The 13,395-nt window shown below is 48.7% G+C and overlaps 1 protein-coding gene across 14 annotated transcripts in view; it reads left to right on the top strand.

The window, feature by feature from the left end:
* Window positions 1-13,395, top strand: part of CCM2 (CCM2 scaffold protein) — a 53,418-nt gene that overhangs the window by 14,242 nt on the left and 25,781 nt on the right. For 10 of the 14 annotated variants that reach the window (XM_059885464.1, XM_059885467.1, XM_005205582.5 and 7 more), the window contains 2 exons: window positions 2,016-2,171; window positions 8,309-8,482. The exons of 1 other annotated variant lie outside the window; for it this stretch is intronic. In XM_059885464.1, the coding sequence (XP_059741447.1) occupies window positions 2,016-2,171; window positions 8,309-8,482 (330 nt within the window). Of the gene's footprint in view, window positions 1-2,015; window positions 2,172-5,603; window positions 6,215-8,308; window positions 8,483-13,395 lie in introns of those variants that run through there. 3 more of the 14 variants (XM_059885469.1, XM_005205584.5, XM_059885470.1) reach the window with 3 other exon arrangements.

The following is a 13,395-nucleotide window of genomic DNA, read 5'->3' as shown; positions in this document are numbered from 1 at the left end:
AGTCTGTAGGAAATGCCCCTCCCTCTCCCTCAACTGCATTTATGAATGCTGTTATCCTCGAACGCCTCTAAACCCTCTAGAATTTAAGCACCTGTCCAGGCTCTCATTTGCCCTCTGTGCTCCCTGGCCTTTCTCTTCCATGCCTACCCTGGTGATCATTGCATCTGTGAGAACAGAACAGGTAGGCTTACATGTGCAGCTGGTTGGTTTCCTTTAGTTTCCTCTGTTTCCCTGGGTGTGGCAGCTTTGGGGCCTTGGAAGGGTTGTGTGTGCATGCAGGGGAACCTGTTGGGGAGCAGGCAGCGGACTCAGGCCCCACAGTCAGCCAAGATGAGGCATGGGGACCGCTCTGTATCCTGAGGTCTCTGTATCTCACTCTTGATTCCCTTCCCGTCAGGACCACCTGATCCTGCTCTGTGGGGACAGCTTTTATAAAGAAGGAGAAATTGGAGCCCAGACGGTACCTGCAGTGCCCTGTGTCTCTAAAGAGATATTCCAGACAGTACCAGATGTTTGTTCAAACAAATCTAGAGTGGTATTGCTTTCCCGGTTTACTGTATTTTCTACATCTGCAGCATGTGTGGTAGTAATTAAGGCATGAAATGACTGTTCTGAACCAGTCTTTTCAGAATCTAGAAATATTAAACTTTGTTGCAGTTTAAATTGAACCATATGAAATAGTCATTTTTATGGGCAGAAAACCACTGAAAATTAGCACTTTAATTTGATCAAATCTAACTTGGCCACCTGATGCAAAGAACTGACTCATTTGATAAGACTCTGATGCTGGGAAAGATTGAAGGCTGGAGAAGAAGGGGACAACAGAGGATGAGATGGTTGGATGGCATCACTGACTCAATGGACATGTGTTTGAGTAAACTCCAGGAGTTGTTGATGGACAGGGAGGCCTGGAATGCTGCAGTTCATGGGGTCGCAATGAGTTGGACACAACTGAGTGACTGAACTGAACTGAATCTAATGTTAATTAATATTAGTAAAATTGTATTACATTTGTTATGTTTTGAGTTGTGACTATATATGGTCACTCTAATTAACCAAAATGGTTAATTAAGTAGCTTCTCCTCTTTGCAACCATTTTGGACTGTCTAGAGAGTTTAAGAATCTTCAGCATCAACAAACCCAGTTTCCCCCTTTCAGAATCAGATTTGACCTTGAAGAAGTTAAAAGTGAGCTTGCTCAGGGACATACTCTTTAGTTTCAAAGTTGTATCTTAAACTCAAGAGTCCTGGAAGCAGGTACAGGCTTTTGTAGGCTGGGGGTCATGGAGGTGTGCTCTGTCCAGGCACCCCTGGACTGCTGTGCCCCAAAGCAGACAACACTCAGCCTGAAACAGGCAGGTTGGTGCTCCCACTGCATCAGGGACACCTCGTGGTCAGGAGGGGGAGCCCCAACAGTGCGCTCAGCTTGCTTGTTCATTCTTTCTAACTTTGTGGTTTGGTTTTGCAGAATGGTTGGACTTCCAAAATAATGTCTTTCAGCTGGCTATACCATATTGGCTAGAAATGTGGGGAGGCCACCTATAGGCTCTACATGCTAGAGATAGTAGGGAAGGTGTGCTGGTTTAGAAAGAAGATGTATTGGGTTTAGTAAGAAGATATGCTGGTTTATTTAGAAGATACGCTGGTTTAGTAAGAAGATGTAATGGTTTACTTAGACTGACTGGTTTAGTAAGATGGGCTGGTTAAATTAGAAAAATCCACTGGTTTAGTTAGAAGATGTTCTGGTTTAGTAAGAAGATGCACTGGTTTAGTTAGAAGATGTGGGGGTTCAGTAAGAAGATGTGTAGGGTTAGGTAGAAGAAGCACTGGTTTAGTATGAAGATGCGTGGGTTTTCTTTGCATCTTTTTGTGCACGCAGCCTGTTTGGATTTTGTCAGGAGTTTCAGGGTGTTGCCTGCCTCTTTAACTTTTTCAAAAAACTAAACAGCTTCAGTGGGGTTTGCAGAAGGAAGCTGTGGTTTATGGTCTTCCTGTTCATTCACATGTTTTTTTCAGAGGGAGGGCGAACATCTGACCATATTTTTCAACCAGATCAGAAGTGAACAGAGGAGAATGCACAGTAACTGTCGGCAGAGGGGGAGGAACCAGAATTCCTCCAGAGAAATTCCTCCTCAGACAGACTTTCCGACAGGGTATCCCATGGAGAACGAGGTAGGTGCAAGCCCAGTGTGGAAAGAGCCATCTAGAATGACTGTTGGGTCCTGTGACCTTCACTTTGCGAGCATGGGGTGGTGGAGGGTTCCTGCTGGCTTCCGCGTCTGAGAACCGGTGGCCGGTGAGAGAGATTGAGGAGCTTTTTGTAGGTGGTTGGGTTTGTCCATATTCGCCTAAGGAGTAAAAAGACTGTGGGTGTCAGGTCTGCTGTGAATTTATAGTCAGTCAGGACCCAAGATCTGAGTTCGAAAATGATTTAGGGAAAAGGTCAGGAAAAAGTGCAGTCCTAGTCTCGGACTCGCGCCTGAGTTTCATTTATGACGCCCAAGGGAAGACGAAGGGGCCGTGTACCTGGCCCAAGTGGTCTTGGCTGCCCGTGGAGGGTCAGACGCTGGGTGTCAGTGGAGCAAGCCGCTGCAGTGGAGGGCAGGTTCACACCCAGCCCTGAGATGGGGAACTTGAGTCTGTAAGGAGGTCCTGGGGCGCTGGCTGTGTCCTGTTCTTTATTTAGGACTCCGAGGCACCTAAGAAAGGCTCTTTTTCTGTTGGTAGGCGCTGAACTACTTAACTTTATAAATTTGTTGATTTGCATACAGGGAGTGTTGGAAGGTAGTTGGAGTTAAGATAGGCAATATTGCGGTGCCGTTTTAAACAGTGTACTTATAGGAGAGAATTTGTGAGGGTGCCTTGCGCACCTGGCAGGTCTGAACCTGGGTGGAGTAGCCACTGCCTTGCCCAGCTGGACAGAACTGTGGCTCTGCCCACCCTACCCTCTGGCCTTGGTGTTTTCCCTGGCCTTGCCCTGCAGCCCTATGGAGCCAGAGCGTTGCCAAGCTGCTGTCTTCTCCCTCCCTCAGCAGAAAGGGCCCTGGGGCGGGGACAGGGGTCCTTCAAGGTATAGCCCCAGTGCTGGGCACAGGCTTGATGCCCGTTAGACATTTGCTGAATGCCCACTGAAGGACCCCAGGGCCTTGCTCTTGAAGCCTTTGTTCAGGGGCAGTTCTGTGTTACCTACTAAAGGAGTAAATAAGGCTTCCTGAGCACTGACTGGGGCATTTGAGGTTCCCAGCACGGGTTTCTTTCCTGCACTGCCACACACTTTCTCCAGAACGTGCTGAGCTGCGAGTTGTGCCCGAGGAGCGAGTTGGTAGGTGTTTTCACCTTATCATTCCTTTTGGTCTCCAGGTAGAGGCTGCTTTTCCAGGAGTGGTTGTGCTGCTTCCTCAGCACATGCATTTCTTACTGTAAATTAATAAACAGACGCTCTGACAGAGAACATAGCCTCTGAGAATTTGTTTAGGATATGCAGATACTCAGAGCCTCATCACCTCAAGTGAAAGTCTAGGCCAGGCTGTAATCTAACAATGCTCAAGGCCAGCCTGACCCTGGGGCCTTCCTCTAGGAAAGTACTAAGTGGACCAGAGTCAGTTGTGTGTGTTTAACTAAAAGCTACATTTGAGATTTCCAACTTCAAAAGTTGTTTCAAGCATAAGATGGAAAATACTGCAAGAAAAGTTTTTTAAAAAAATATTTATTTTTTTCTTTGGCTGCACCAGATCTTTGTTGCAGTATGTGGGATCTAGTTCCCTGACCAGGGATCGAACCCGGGCCCCATGCATAGGGAGTGTGGAGTCTTAGCCATTGGACCCCCAGGGAAGTCCTTTACCAAGAGTATTGTAAGGATCTAGGGATCACTTTCGGAGAAGGCAATGGCACCCCACTCCAGTACTCTTGCCTGGAAAATCCCATGGACGGAGGAGCCTGGTGGGCTGCAGTCCATCAGGTCGCTCAGAGTCGGATATAACTGTGCGACTTCACTTTCACTTTTCACTTTCACACATTGGAGAAGGAAATGGCAACCCACTCCAGTGTTCTTGCCTGGAGAATCCCAGGGATGGGGTCACGCAGAGTCGGACACGACTGATGTGACTTAGCGGCAGCAGCAGCAGGATTCACTTTGGAGCTAGTTCTAGGAAGCAGCGTGTGTTGCACGTGCGACGTCTGCATGAAGCCCTGCGTCCGCCCCCTGGCTCTGTGCCTTGGACCCTCAGCCAGTTCCTTTCAACACTCAGGGCCCCATTTCTTCACAAGAAACTGGGACGCAGATGCACTCTGGGTGGCATCAGTGCCAGGGCAACATTCACCAAGAGAAACTGTGCTTGGTGTTGTGCTCTTTCCAGGGGCTCTTTCTTCCGTCTTTTGGGTCGAAGATTATAAAATCGTTATGGTGATGATGAACACGAGTGCTCAATAAATATACCTGTTGAGTGAAGAGTAAACAGTTGCACAGGCTAAAACCATTTTTTAAAAAACTATATTGATTTGGAGGCTATTCCAGTGAATTAAAGAATCCACAATCATTTAATGGAGTCCTGATTCTGCATGTCAAGAATATTTTTAATTGTCAGTGTATTCTTTTTTTAAGCAACTTATTGACCAGAGACGTGTTAATATGTCTTGTTACCTGAATGTTATTGACCAGAGACATCTCAGCTTTCACTTACATAACAAATCACTGGCCACAGGTGTTAGTTTCTGCAAAAATCTCATGGTCAATAATGTATTAACTGGAACTTCCTTTTACATTTCATGTTTAAAAGCACCATTAGTTCCAAAACCCTGAGGTGCCGTCTTGTTCACTGTGTTTCTGGAAAAGCTGAGGGGCCCCTACCATGCCTGCCATACCCCAACTCCCAGCCGGTGTGCTTTCTAGCTCCTGCAGTGGGAGCTGGGCGCGCATCTCCTGTGTCACATGCCTGCTCTCTTTGGGTGGAGCAGCTGCCCCCGTTCTGCACTAAAATGGGGCGAGACAGCAGAGGAAGGCTGCAGGTTTGCTAGGGTGTCTTTCTTTACACAATGGTTTCAACATTCCACTTTCTAGAAAGGCTCAGCCACCAGTGAAACTTCTTTGGGACATTAAGAAAAAGCACATGGTGCCTTGTGTATGCAAGGCTAAGGACTGAGTTTGGGAAGCTGTGTCTGATTCCCAGTCAGTTAGGCCACGTTCACGCTTGACCAGGTGGTCTGGTGTGCGGTCCGGGTTGCAGGGGCCGCTCCCTTTGCCTCTGCTAGCCTGTGAGCAGTGGAGGTCTGGCACCACACTCCATCACAGGGCATGCCTTGTTGCCAGGGTAGCTCCTTTAAATACAGGACATTTTGGCACTGAAGCATACCTTTGAGGCACCTGACTAGCAGTTCTCATCGTGGGTTTAGTCCCTGTTCATCTTCTGTGGGCTCGGTGGTGACCGCCTTGAGGGTGGGGATTCTGTCTCATGCCTCCGCAGCACCTTCCTGATGCCTGGCTGGCAGAGGCACCAAACCCCTTCATTAACCAGTTTTATTTCTCCCCTGAGGGGTGCTGGGTCACAAGAGGTAAAGGCAGAGGAAGGCGGGGTGGGGCTCAGCATAGGGAAAGCTGATCCCTGAGCAGTAGGGGCATCTGCAGCAGGCCGTCCTGGTTTCTTCGGCTGGCAGAGTGTCTCCTTAAGGTGCGTTGTAGGTCTTGGGCTCTGGGTCCTTTCCAACACAGACTGACTTTATAACCCGTCCCTCATTGTTAAAACAACAGCTTGGGTTGCATGTGGTGTGTGGCCCTGGTGGTTTGGCTGACCTTGGCAAAACCTCTCACCTCTGAATTGGTTTCCTGTTGCTCCCAGGTGTAGAGGAGTGGCAAGGTGGAACATCAGACAGATTGAACTGAGCTGTTTTCACGCACCGTCAGATTCAGGATCAACCATGTCTGTGCCCCCGCTGGTTATGATCTGAGAGAGTGAATTCTGTGAGGTTAATAGGTAGAAATGGTGTAGGGACAGATGTTTACTCTGGCCAGTTTCAGACATAGGTCATCTCTGTAACGTGTTACATTCCTTGGTATTTCCACAGCTCTAGGGCAGTGCCTTGTACATCATAGAAGCTGGGAGGCTCTCAGCGCAGATACACAGTCAGGGAGAACAGGACTGAAGCGTCATCTGTGTGGGATGTCAGCCAGAGATGGAATCACAGTTCAGTATGGCCTGGCCTGGCCTGCCGCAGTCACGCTGGTGAAACATGATGTTTATATTACTCCATTCCCAGCTTCCCTTTCAATGTAAAGTTTACTATCGGTGCTTGAGTGGGAAATTGTGGGTGACCGTTTCCCACCATTTCCATGTGAGCCCTGCATGGCAACAACCTGGTCCAGACCCCGCCCCCCACCCCCGAATTTCACCTGAAGTGCCCCACCTTTTTCCCTCCCACTCTCCTAACTTGTGCTGGGCTGACAGTGCCTGTGGGAGGGAGGAGAAAGAAGCCTGAGAGGACCAGGAGGGTGGTCTGTCTGAGAGCTGGGATCACCCGTCACGGGGTCCTCCAAGGGGCACCCTCTGTCCACTCAGCAGTTCTGAGACGGTGGAGATGACGCTGTCTGTGTGATGATGGTATTGATTATCTTGTCATGGCTTAAGTGTTCAGTTCAGTTCAGTTGCTCAGTCGTGTCTGACTCTTTGCGACCCTATGAACCACAGCATGCCAGGCCTTGTCCATCACCAATTCCCGGAGTTTACCCAAACTCATGTCAGTGTAAGCAGCTGTAGATGGGAACTATATCCTTAAAATAACAATGTTTTGAACAATTTCACATATATAAACAAAAAGTAAATGAAGGCCCACATGCACGTTGTCATGATCATCCCTAGCCCTGTGGGCCTCATATTAGCATTATTTTACACCCACCCCACCCCACATCCAGTATGAAGCGCTGAGGGGCTGCACTGGGGTGTGGAGCAGCAACTAGGCTGATATTCGCCACAAGGAAGGGGTTCTCCAGGATTACTACTCTGGGGGATCAGAGGAGTAAAAGGCAGATATCCAGGTGCCAAGTACTCAGGGGTAATGAGCACAGACCAAGGAGCAGAGGAGAAAACCCAGACTCTGGCTAGAAGGAGCAGGAAGAATGCTGGGGTTCACTTTGTGGAGGGTGTCTTTTGGGTGGGGTGGCCTTTATAGCTGAGCGTCTCAGTGGGTGTGGGGCAGGCCCTGCAGGATCTCCCGGGAGGCCCCCAAGGCCTCACCTGCCTTAGTGGGGGAGTCACTGCCCCTCTCCACCTGCCATCTGTGAGACTGACGGGCTGACGAGGCACCTCACAGAATCATCGGCTCTGTGGCATTCTTTTGGGTGGGATATGGCGGGTGGCTGAATTTCCCATGCAGAGGAGAAACGGAAACGAGAGCTTTTAGAGCATGTTTGGTGACATGTACATTGTTCCTATAAGTGTTGGTCAGAGGTATCCCTGCTGTGGGTCCTGCCCAGGCAGGCAAGCTGCAGCATTGTAGACAGGACAGTGAAAGGTGACTTCTCCGTCTGGGATGGGTCACCAGCTCTGGGTTTTGCTCCCGTGTTTAGTGACATTTCCCTGCCAGGTCTGCATGCTGGTGTGTTGTCTTTGCTTTTATGTTCCTTTGGGTGACTGGAAGTGGTCACCTCCAAAGAGCCCTTCGGAGCTGCTGGGAGGGGTCCAGACCTTTTTCTGGGCCCGCAGGCGAGGCTGACTTCATTCTCCCTGACCTCCCTGGTTCTTGCTCTGCAGGTTTACTTTGATTGCAAGATTGGCCTTCAGGCTGGTCTAGACACTGATTTGGGGGTGAGGTTGCTCACCTAGGTGTTGGTCAGAGCCCTGAGCCCCTGAGGCCCTGGCAGAGGGAGGGGACAGTGAAGCACAGGCCATGCTTTCACAGGAGAGTGTAGAGGTGGCCTTGCGACTGTTGACTGCATTTTCTGTTGGTGCCACAGCCCTGGGCACACCTCCCCACCTTCTCCGAAGACTGCAGTGAAGTGACCCGGCAGAGCCGGGAGGGGTGGAACAATGTAGCATTTTTGTCTTGTGGGGGAATCTCCCGTTTCTGCCCTGTTTTCGTCTCCTGAGTTTACTCACCTTGAGAACTGTCCTTTGAATCTTCTAAGTGTCTGTGAACAGGTGAGGGACAAGCCCCTCGGTACCCGAGGCAGCCCTCGGCCTGGCCCACCGTGGCAGCAATGGCCAGCCCTTGCCTGCACGGGGATGTGGCAGTGGCTTGGGCCACTTCTGCTTGTTAGCCGTGGGTACAACACCAAGCCTTTGTGAATAATGAACTCCAACCATTGCCGTTTCTGCCTGCAGCCTGGAATTGTGTCGCCGTTTAAACGAGTATTCCTAAAAGGTGAAAAGAGTAGAGATAAGAAAGCCCATGAGAAGGTGACAGAGAGGCGCCCTCTGCACACTGTGGTGCTGTCCCTGCCCGAGCGCGTCGAGCCCGACAGACTGCTGAGCGACTATATCGAGAAGGAGGTGAAGGTAAGTCCACGGCCACAGGACACACCTTGCCTGTCGCCAGCAAAGGCTCTCAGTGCGCCACACGCTGCGGTCTGGGACCCGTCCCCACGTGCACCTCGGCTGACTCCCACTCGGTGGTGCACCCGTGGTGGTATGTCTGATACCCGGGTGCCCAGTCCCCAGATTGCTCTTTTCTGGCCCCATTTCTGGTTTTCTCTCCGGGAGCAAGCCGCCTCCTTACTCGTAGAGGCTGGCCGTGTGTTTCAGTTCCTTGGTAAAGGCTTAGAGCTGTCCCCTGTGTCATTGTCACAGCCTAGGACACAGGCTTCTGAATCCTGTCAGAGACTGTGCCTGCTTGTGGATTAACAGAACGTGCACTGCTGTATTTTTAGTGCTTTCTCTAAACACTGGAGTGAGAAGAAATGAATACAAAGGTATAAAACTGTGCGGTCAGAGAGAATGGGAAAGGGGGCAGCAGTAACGAGCGAGCCCCATAAACTTGCAGAAGGAGCTGATGAAGGTGGGGTAGCAAGTTCATGGTGCCCTCGGAGCTGGACCCTCGTCCCTCAGAGGACGCAGAGCCATCCAGCTGGTCTTGGGGGTGTGTGGGGGTGTAGGGAGGCACCGTGCACATTGTGAGCGTGTGGAGGGGTCCGCTCTCACCTGGCATGGTGGGAAGTGGGAGGTCTCCCTGGTGGAGACTCAGCACTAGGGGGACTTTAGACATGGGGGCACCTGGCCCAGGGGAGGGTGGGGAGAGACCCAGTGGGAAGACGAGCAGATTGAGTCAAAACCTGTCTGGAACGGTGAGAATCGCCAACCCCGTTTCCCTCAAGCTTTCAGAAGGCCTGCAACCAGGCCTTTGCCAAGAGGGATCCTCAGAGGGATGCTTTTATGTGGAAGCCACGCAGCCCACAGAAGTGCTTCCTCACATGACCCTGCTGTGACTACCCCGCCAGCCTGAAAGAAGCGATGCTCTGCAGCTCTGCCTTTGCTCATGGCTTCTGTCATAGGCAGCCAAGGAGAAGTACATGTTTGAGGAAAAACGTGTAACCTAGGGACAGAGCCCAGCACAAACACAAGAAGTAAACGTGAATGCAGTGTCTACAATGCAGAAACTGGAGGAAAAATTAAAGTATGTGGTATTGTCGGAAAAATAAGAAATACTGTTAACTGTGAGATAACAGGAAAACAGGTGGAAATGAACTTTTGGAATTAAAAATATCTTAATTATATATCATAAACAATTCTTTAGAGGGGTCAAAAGGTAAAGAAAATCATCCAGAAAGGATAACCAAAAGATAAAGTAAACAAAGAGGAGAGAGAAAAATTGCAGAATCTATCCAGGAGGTTTAGCAGCTGACTCATGAGAAGAAGAAATGGAAGAGAGTGGGAGGAAGTTGTTAAGACAGCAAGGGTGTTTTGCAGAATTCGCCAACAGACATGACTCTCAGATTGAAAGGATCCCTTTCTGGTCATAATAACCAGACAAATCAGCTCTCTAAAACATGAGCCTGCAGAGCCCATTCTGACGAGGTTCCTGGGGGATGTACTGCCTTAGTGCACAAGGATGCACCAGGGGAATGGAAAACACAGGTCCAGAACTGGAGTTTAGGCACAGGGAGGAGCAGAGGGAATTCCCAGGACAGGAATCTGAAAAACAGACTAGAGCAGCTCTGGGAGAACAGAGTGCGGATGGTTTTATATGTTGGGGTAGAGGCTGCTGATGAATTGGGAAGACAGAATGTGCTTTGGAAACAAAGCAAGTGATAGGGTAGGCGTATATTACACCATGAAAATTTAAAGTTTGGGGGACTTCTTGGTGGTCCAGTGGTTAAGAATCTACCTGCCAGTCCAGAGGATATGGATTTGAACCCTAGTCCGGGAGGATTCCACATGCAGTGGAGCACCTAAGCCCATGTGCTGCAACTACTGAAGCCTGAACTCCAGTGCCTGTGCTCTGCAACAGGAGGAACCACCACAGTGAGAAGCCCAAGCACTGCAGTGAAGAGTAGCCCCTGCTGACTGCAACTTGAGAAAGCCCTTGCAGCAACAGAGACCCTCTGCAGCCATAAATAAGCAAAATACTTTTTTTGGGGGAAAAAAAAAGTTTGGGGACTTCTGCTTCCAGGAAGATGGAGTCAACATTTTCCCTTATTATTCCCATTAAATACAACTAAAAATCCTGGACATTGTATATGTAACAACTATAAGAAGACTGAAAGGTAGAGAGATGGCAGAGCAGACCTCAGGACCCAAGCTGCGACCCAGTGAGTTCCCCAGTTCTGTTTTCCCTCGTGTATCTCAAGTCTGGAGCTGAAGAAGCTGGCAAACAAGAAGAACCAACAAAATTCACTCCCTCTGGCCAAAAGACCAAGAAAAGAATGGCTTAGCAGGACAGAAAATGTTTAACAGTACCTGCTCAGTTCCAACCAGAGGTGACTAAAAACCTGTGGCCCCACCACTGCTTCTGCTTGCAAAGGCCAGGTGGGGACCAGAACTCACCCCAGAGGAGGCTGAGTAAGGAGCAGAGACTTATCCCTGAAGAATGCCTAGTGGAACTGAGGTAACAGTGGAGACGTGGGGAGCCTGGAATTCTGCCCTCAGACAGCAGCAGTGACACACACCAGCCCTCCTGTCAGTGGGGGCCGCTTGGGGAGCTGGAAGGCCAACCATGCTCAGCAGGGAAGACGAGCCCTCCAACTCAGGTGGCAGCAGGGGCCAGTGGGGAGTCAGCCCCTCCACCTGTGCTCCCTCCCGCTGTGGAACTAGAGCAGATTTTCTGACATTTGTGTCATCAGAGTCCTGGAGGGAGAAGAGATGGCTGGCTGGGGTGGGGTGGAGAGAGCTGAAAAACTGATTAAAATAGTCATGGTTGAAACTTCTCTGATTTGGTAAAGAGACAGACTTAAAGATTCAAGAAGTTGCGTGCACCACCAACAGAATAAACCCAACACAGTGCACACTAAGACTTGTCATAGTGAAACTTCTGAAAAGTGAATACAGAGAGTCCTGAAAGCAGTGAGAAGGAACACTTTACCCATGGGGAAGACAGAATGACAGCAGACTTCTCATCAGGGGCCAGAAGGAAGTGACGGTCGTCCTTCAAATGCTAGGAGACAAGGGCTGATGAGAAAGCACTAAAGACGACTCTAGAGCACCCTTAAACAGCAGCCCAGAAATGGGCTGGTTCCTTGAAGGGCACAGACTACCACAGGTCACTAGTAAATAGATCACTTGAAGAGCCCTATAACTATTAAAGTAGTTTAATATCTAATTTGAAAACACCCGTAAAAAACTTCACCAGGCTCAGGTGGTTTCTGGAAAATTGTATCAAGTGCTTAAAGAGTTAACAGTCTGCACAATCTTCCAGAAAAACAAGAATGGAGGGAACACTTTTTAACTCATTTTCTAAGGTTAAATAAATTGCAGACATGAATACAGTTGCTTCTAAGTCACCTCAGTCGTGTCCAACTCTGTGTGACCCCATAGACGGCAGCCCACCAGGCTCCTCTGTCCCTGGGATTCTCCAGGCAAGAATACTGGAGTGGGTTGCCATTTCCTTCTCCAATGCATGAAAGTGAAGTGAAGTCGCTCAGTCGTGCCCGACTCTTAGCGACCCCATGGACTGCAGCCCACCAGGCTCCTCCATCCATGGGATTTTCCAGGCAAGAGTACTAGAGTGGGGTGCCATTGCCTTCTCCAATGAATACAGTTACTTAGGTATAAATCTAATGAAACACGTTAGAGTTCGTATGCTGGAAGCTACACAACACTGATGAAAGAATCAAAGATCTGAATAAATGGAGAGAGATACCACGTTCATGGTTTGGAAGATTCAGCCTAGTTAACATGTCAGTTTTCCCGAAACTGATACATAGGTTTGATACAATTCCTATCAAAATTCCAACAAGATATTTTACAGATATGGACAAGAATATTCTAAAATTTACATGGAAAGGTTTTGAAAAGAGAAAAATGAGAGCAGTCAGTTCACCTGATTTCAGGATGTACTTTAGAGCTTCAGCAATGAAGACTGTGTGGTAGCATCAGAGGGATCAGCATAGTAATCAGTGGAACAGCATCATGAACCCAGAAACAGACCCTCACAAATATACCCAACTGATTGTTGACAGAGGTGCAAAGGCAAGTCAGTGGAGGAAGTGTCTCTTTACCAAATGGTGCTGGAGCCAATGGACCCCCATGGGCAGAAAAATGAACTACACTCTAAACCTCACATCTTACACAAAAATTAACTCAGAATGGACAATGGAATTAAAGGTAGAATGTAAAGCTATAACACTTTTAGGGGAAAAACATAAGAGGAAATCTTCAGGACCCAGAGTAGGCAGAGTCCTTAGACTTGACACCAAAAAGGGGACAATCGGTAAACTGGACTTCATAAAATTTAAAAACCTGTGTTCTGCCAAAGAATCCATCAGGAGAGTGGAAAGACGAGCTAAACACCGGGAGAAGATATTTGCAAGCCACCTATCTGCTTTGCAAGCCACCTATCTGCTAAAGGTCTTTTATCTAGAATATATAAAGAACTCTCAAAGCCTAATAATAGAAAAGCAAATAATCTGATTAGAACACGGGCAAAAGTCATGAAGAGACGTTTCATACAAAAGAAGGTATTCAGATGGCAATAAGCACATGAAGATGTTCAGCATCACTAGCCATTAGGGAAGTGCAAATTAAAATACAGTGAGACATCATTGCATACCTACCAGAATCACTAAAGTTAAAACATTAGTGAGAATACCGAGTGCTGGTAAGGGTGGGGAGGATCACTCTTGCATGGCCGATGGGCTTGTAAAATGATGCGGCCATACTGGAAAACAGTTGGGCAGGTTCTTAGAGACTAAACCTGAACTGCCATGTGACCTGGCTGTTGCATTCTGAGTATTTCTCCCAGAAATTATGAAAATTTA

Source organism: Bos taurus, chromosome 4 (genome assembly GCF_002263795.3).
Source record: "Bos taurus isolate L1 Dominette 01449 registration number 42190680 breed Hereford chromosome 4, ARS-UCD2.0, whole genome shotgun sequence".
NCBI lineage: Eukaryota > Metazoa > Chordata > Mammalia > Artiodactyla > Bovidae > Bos > Bos taurus.
Note: the sequence above shows the minus strand (reverse complement) of the source record. Positions and strands in the feature narration are given on the sequence as shown.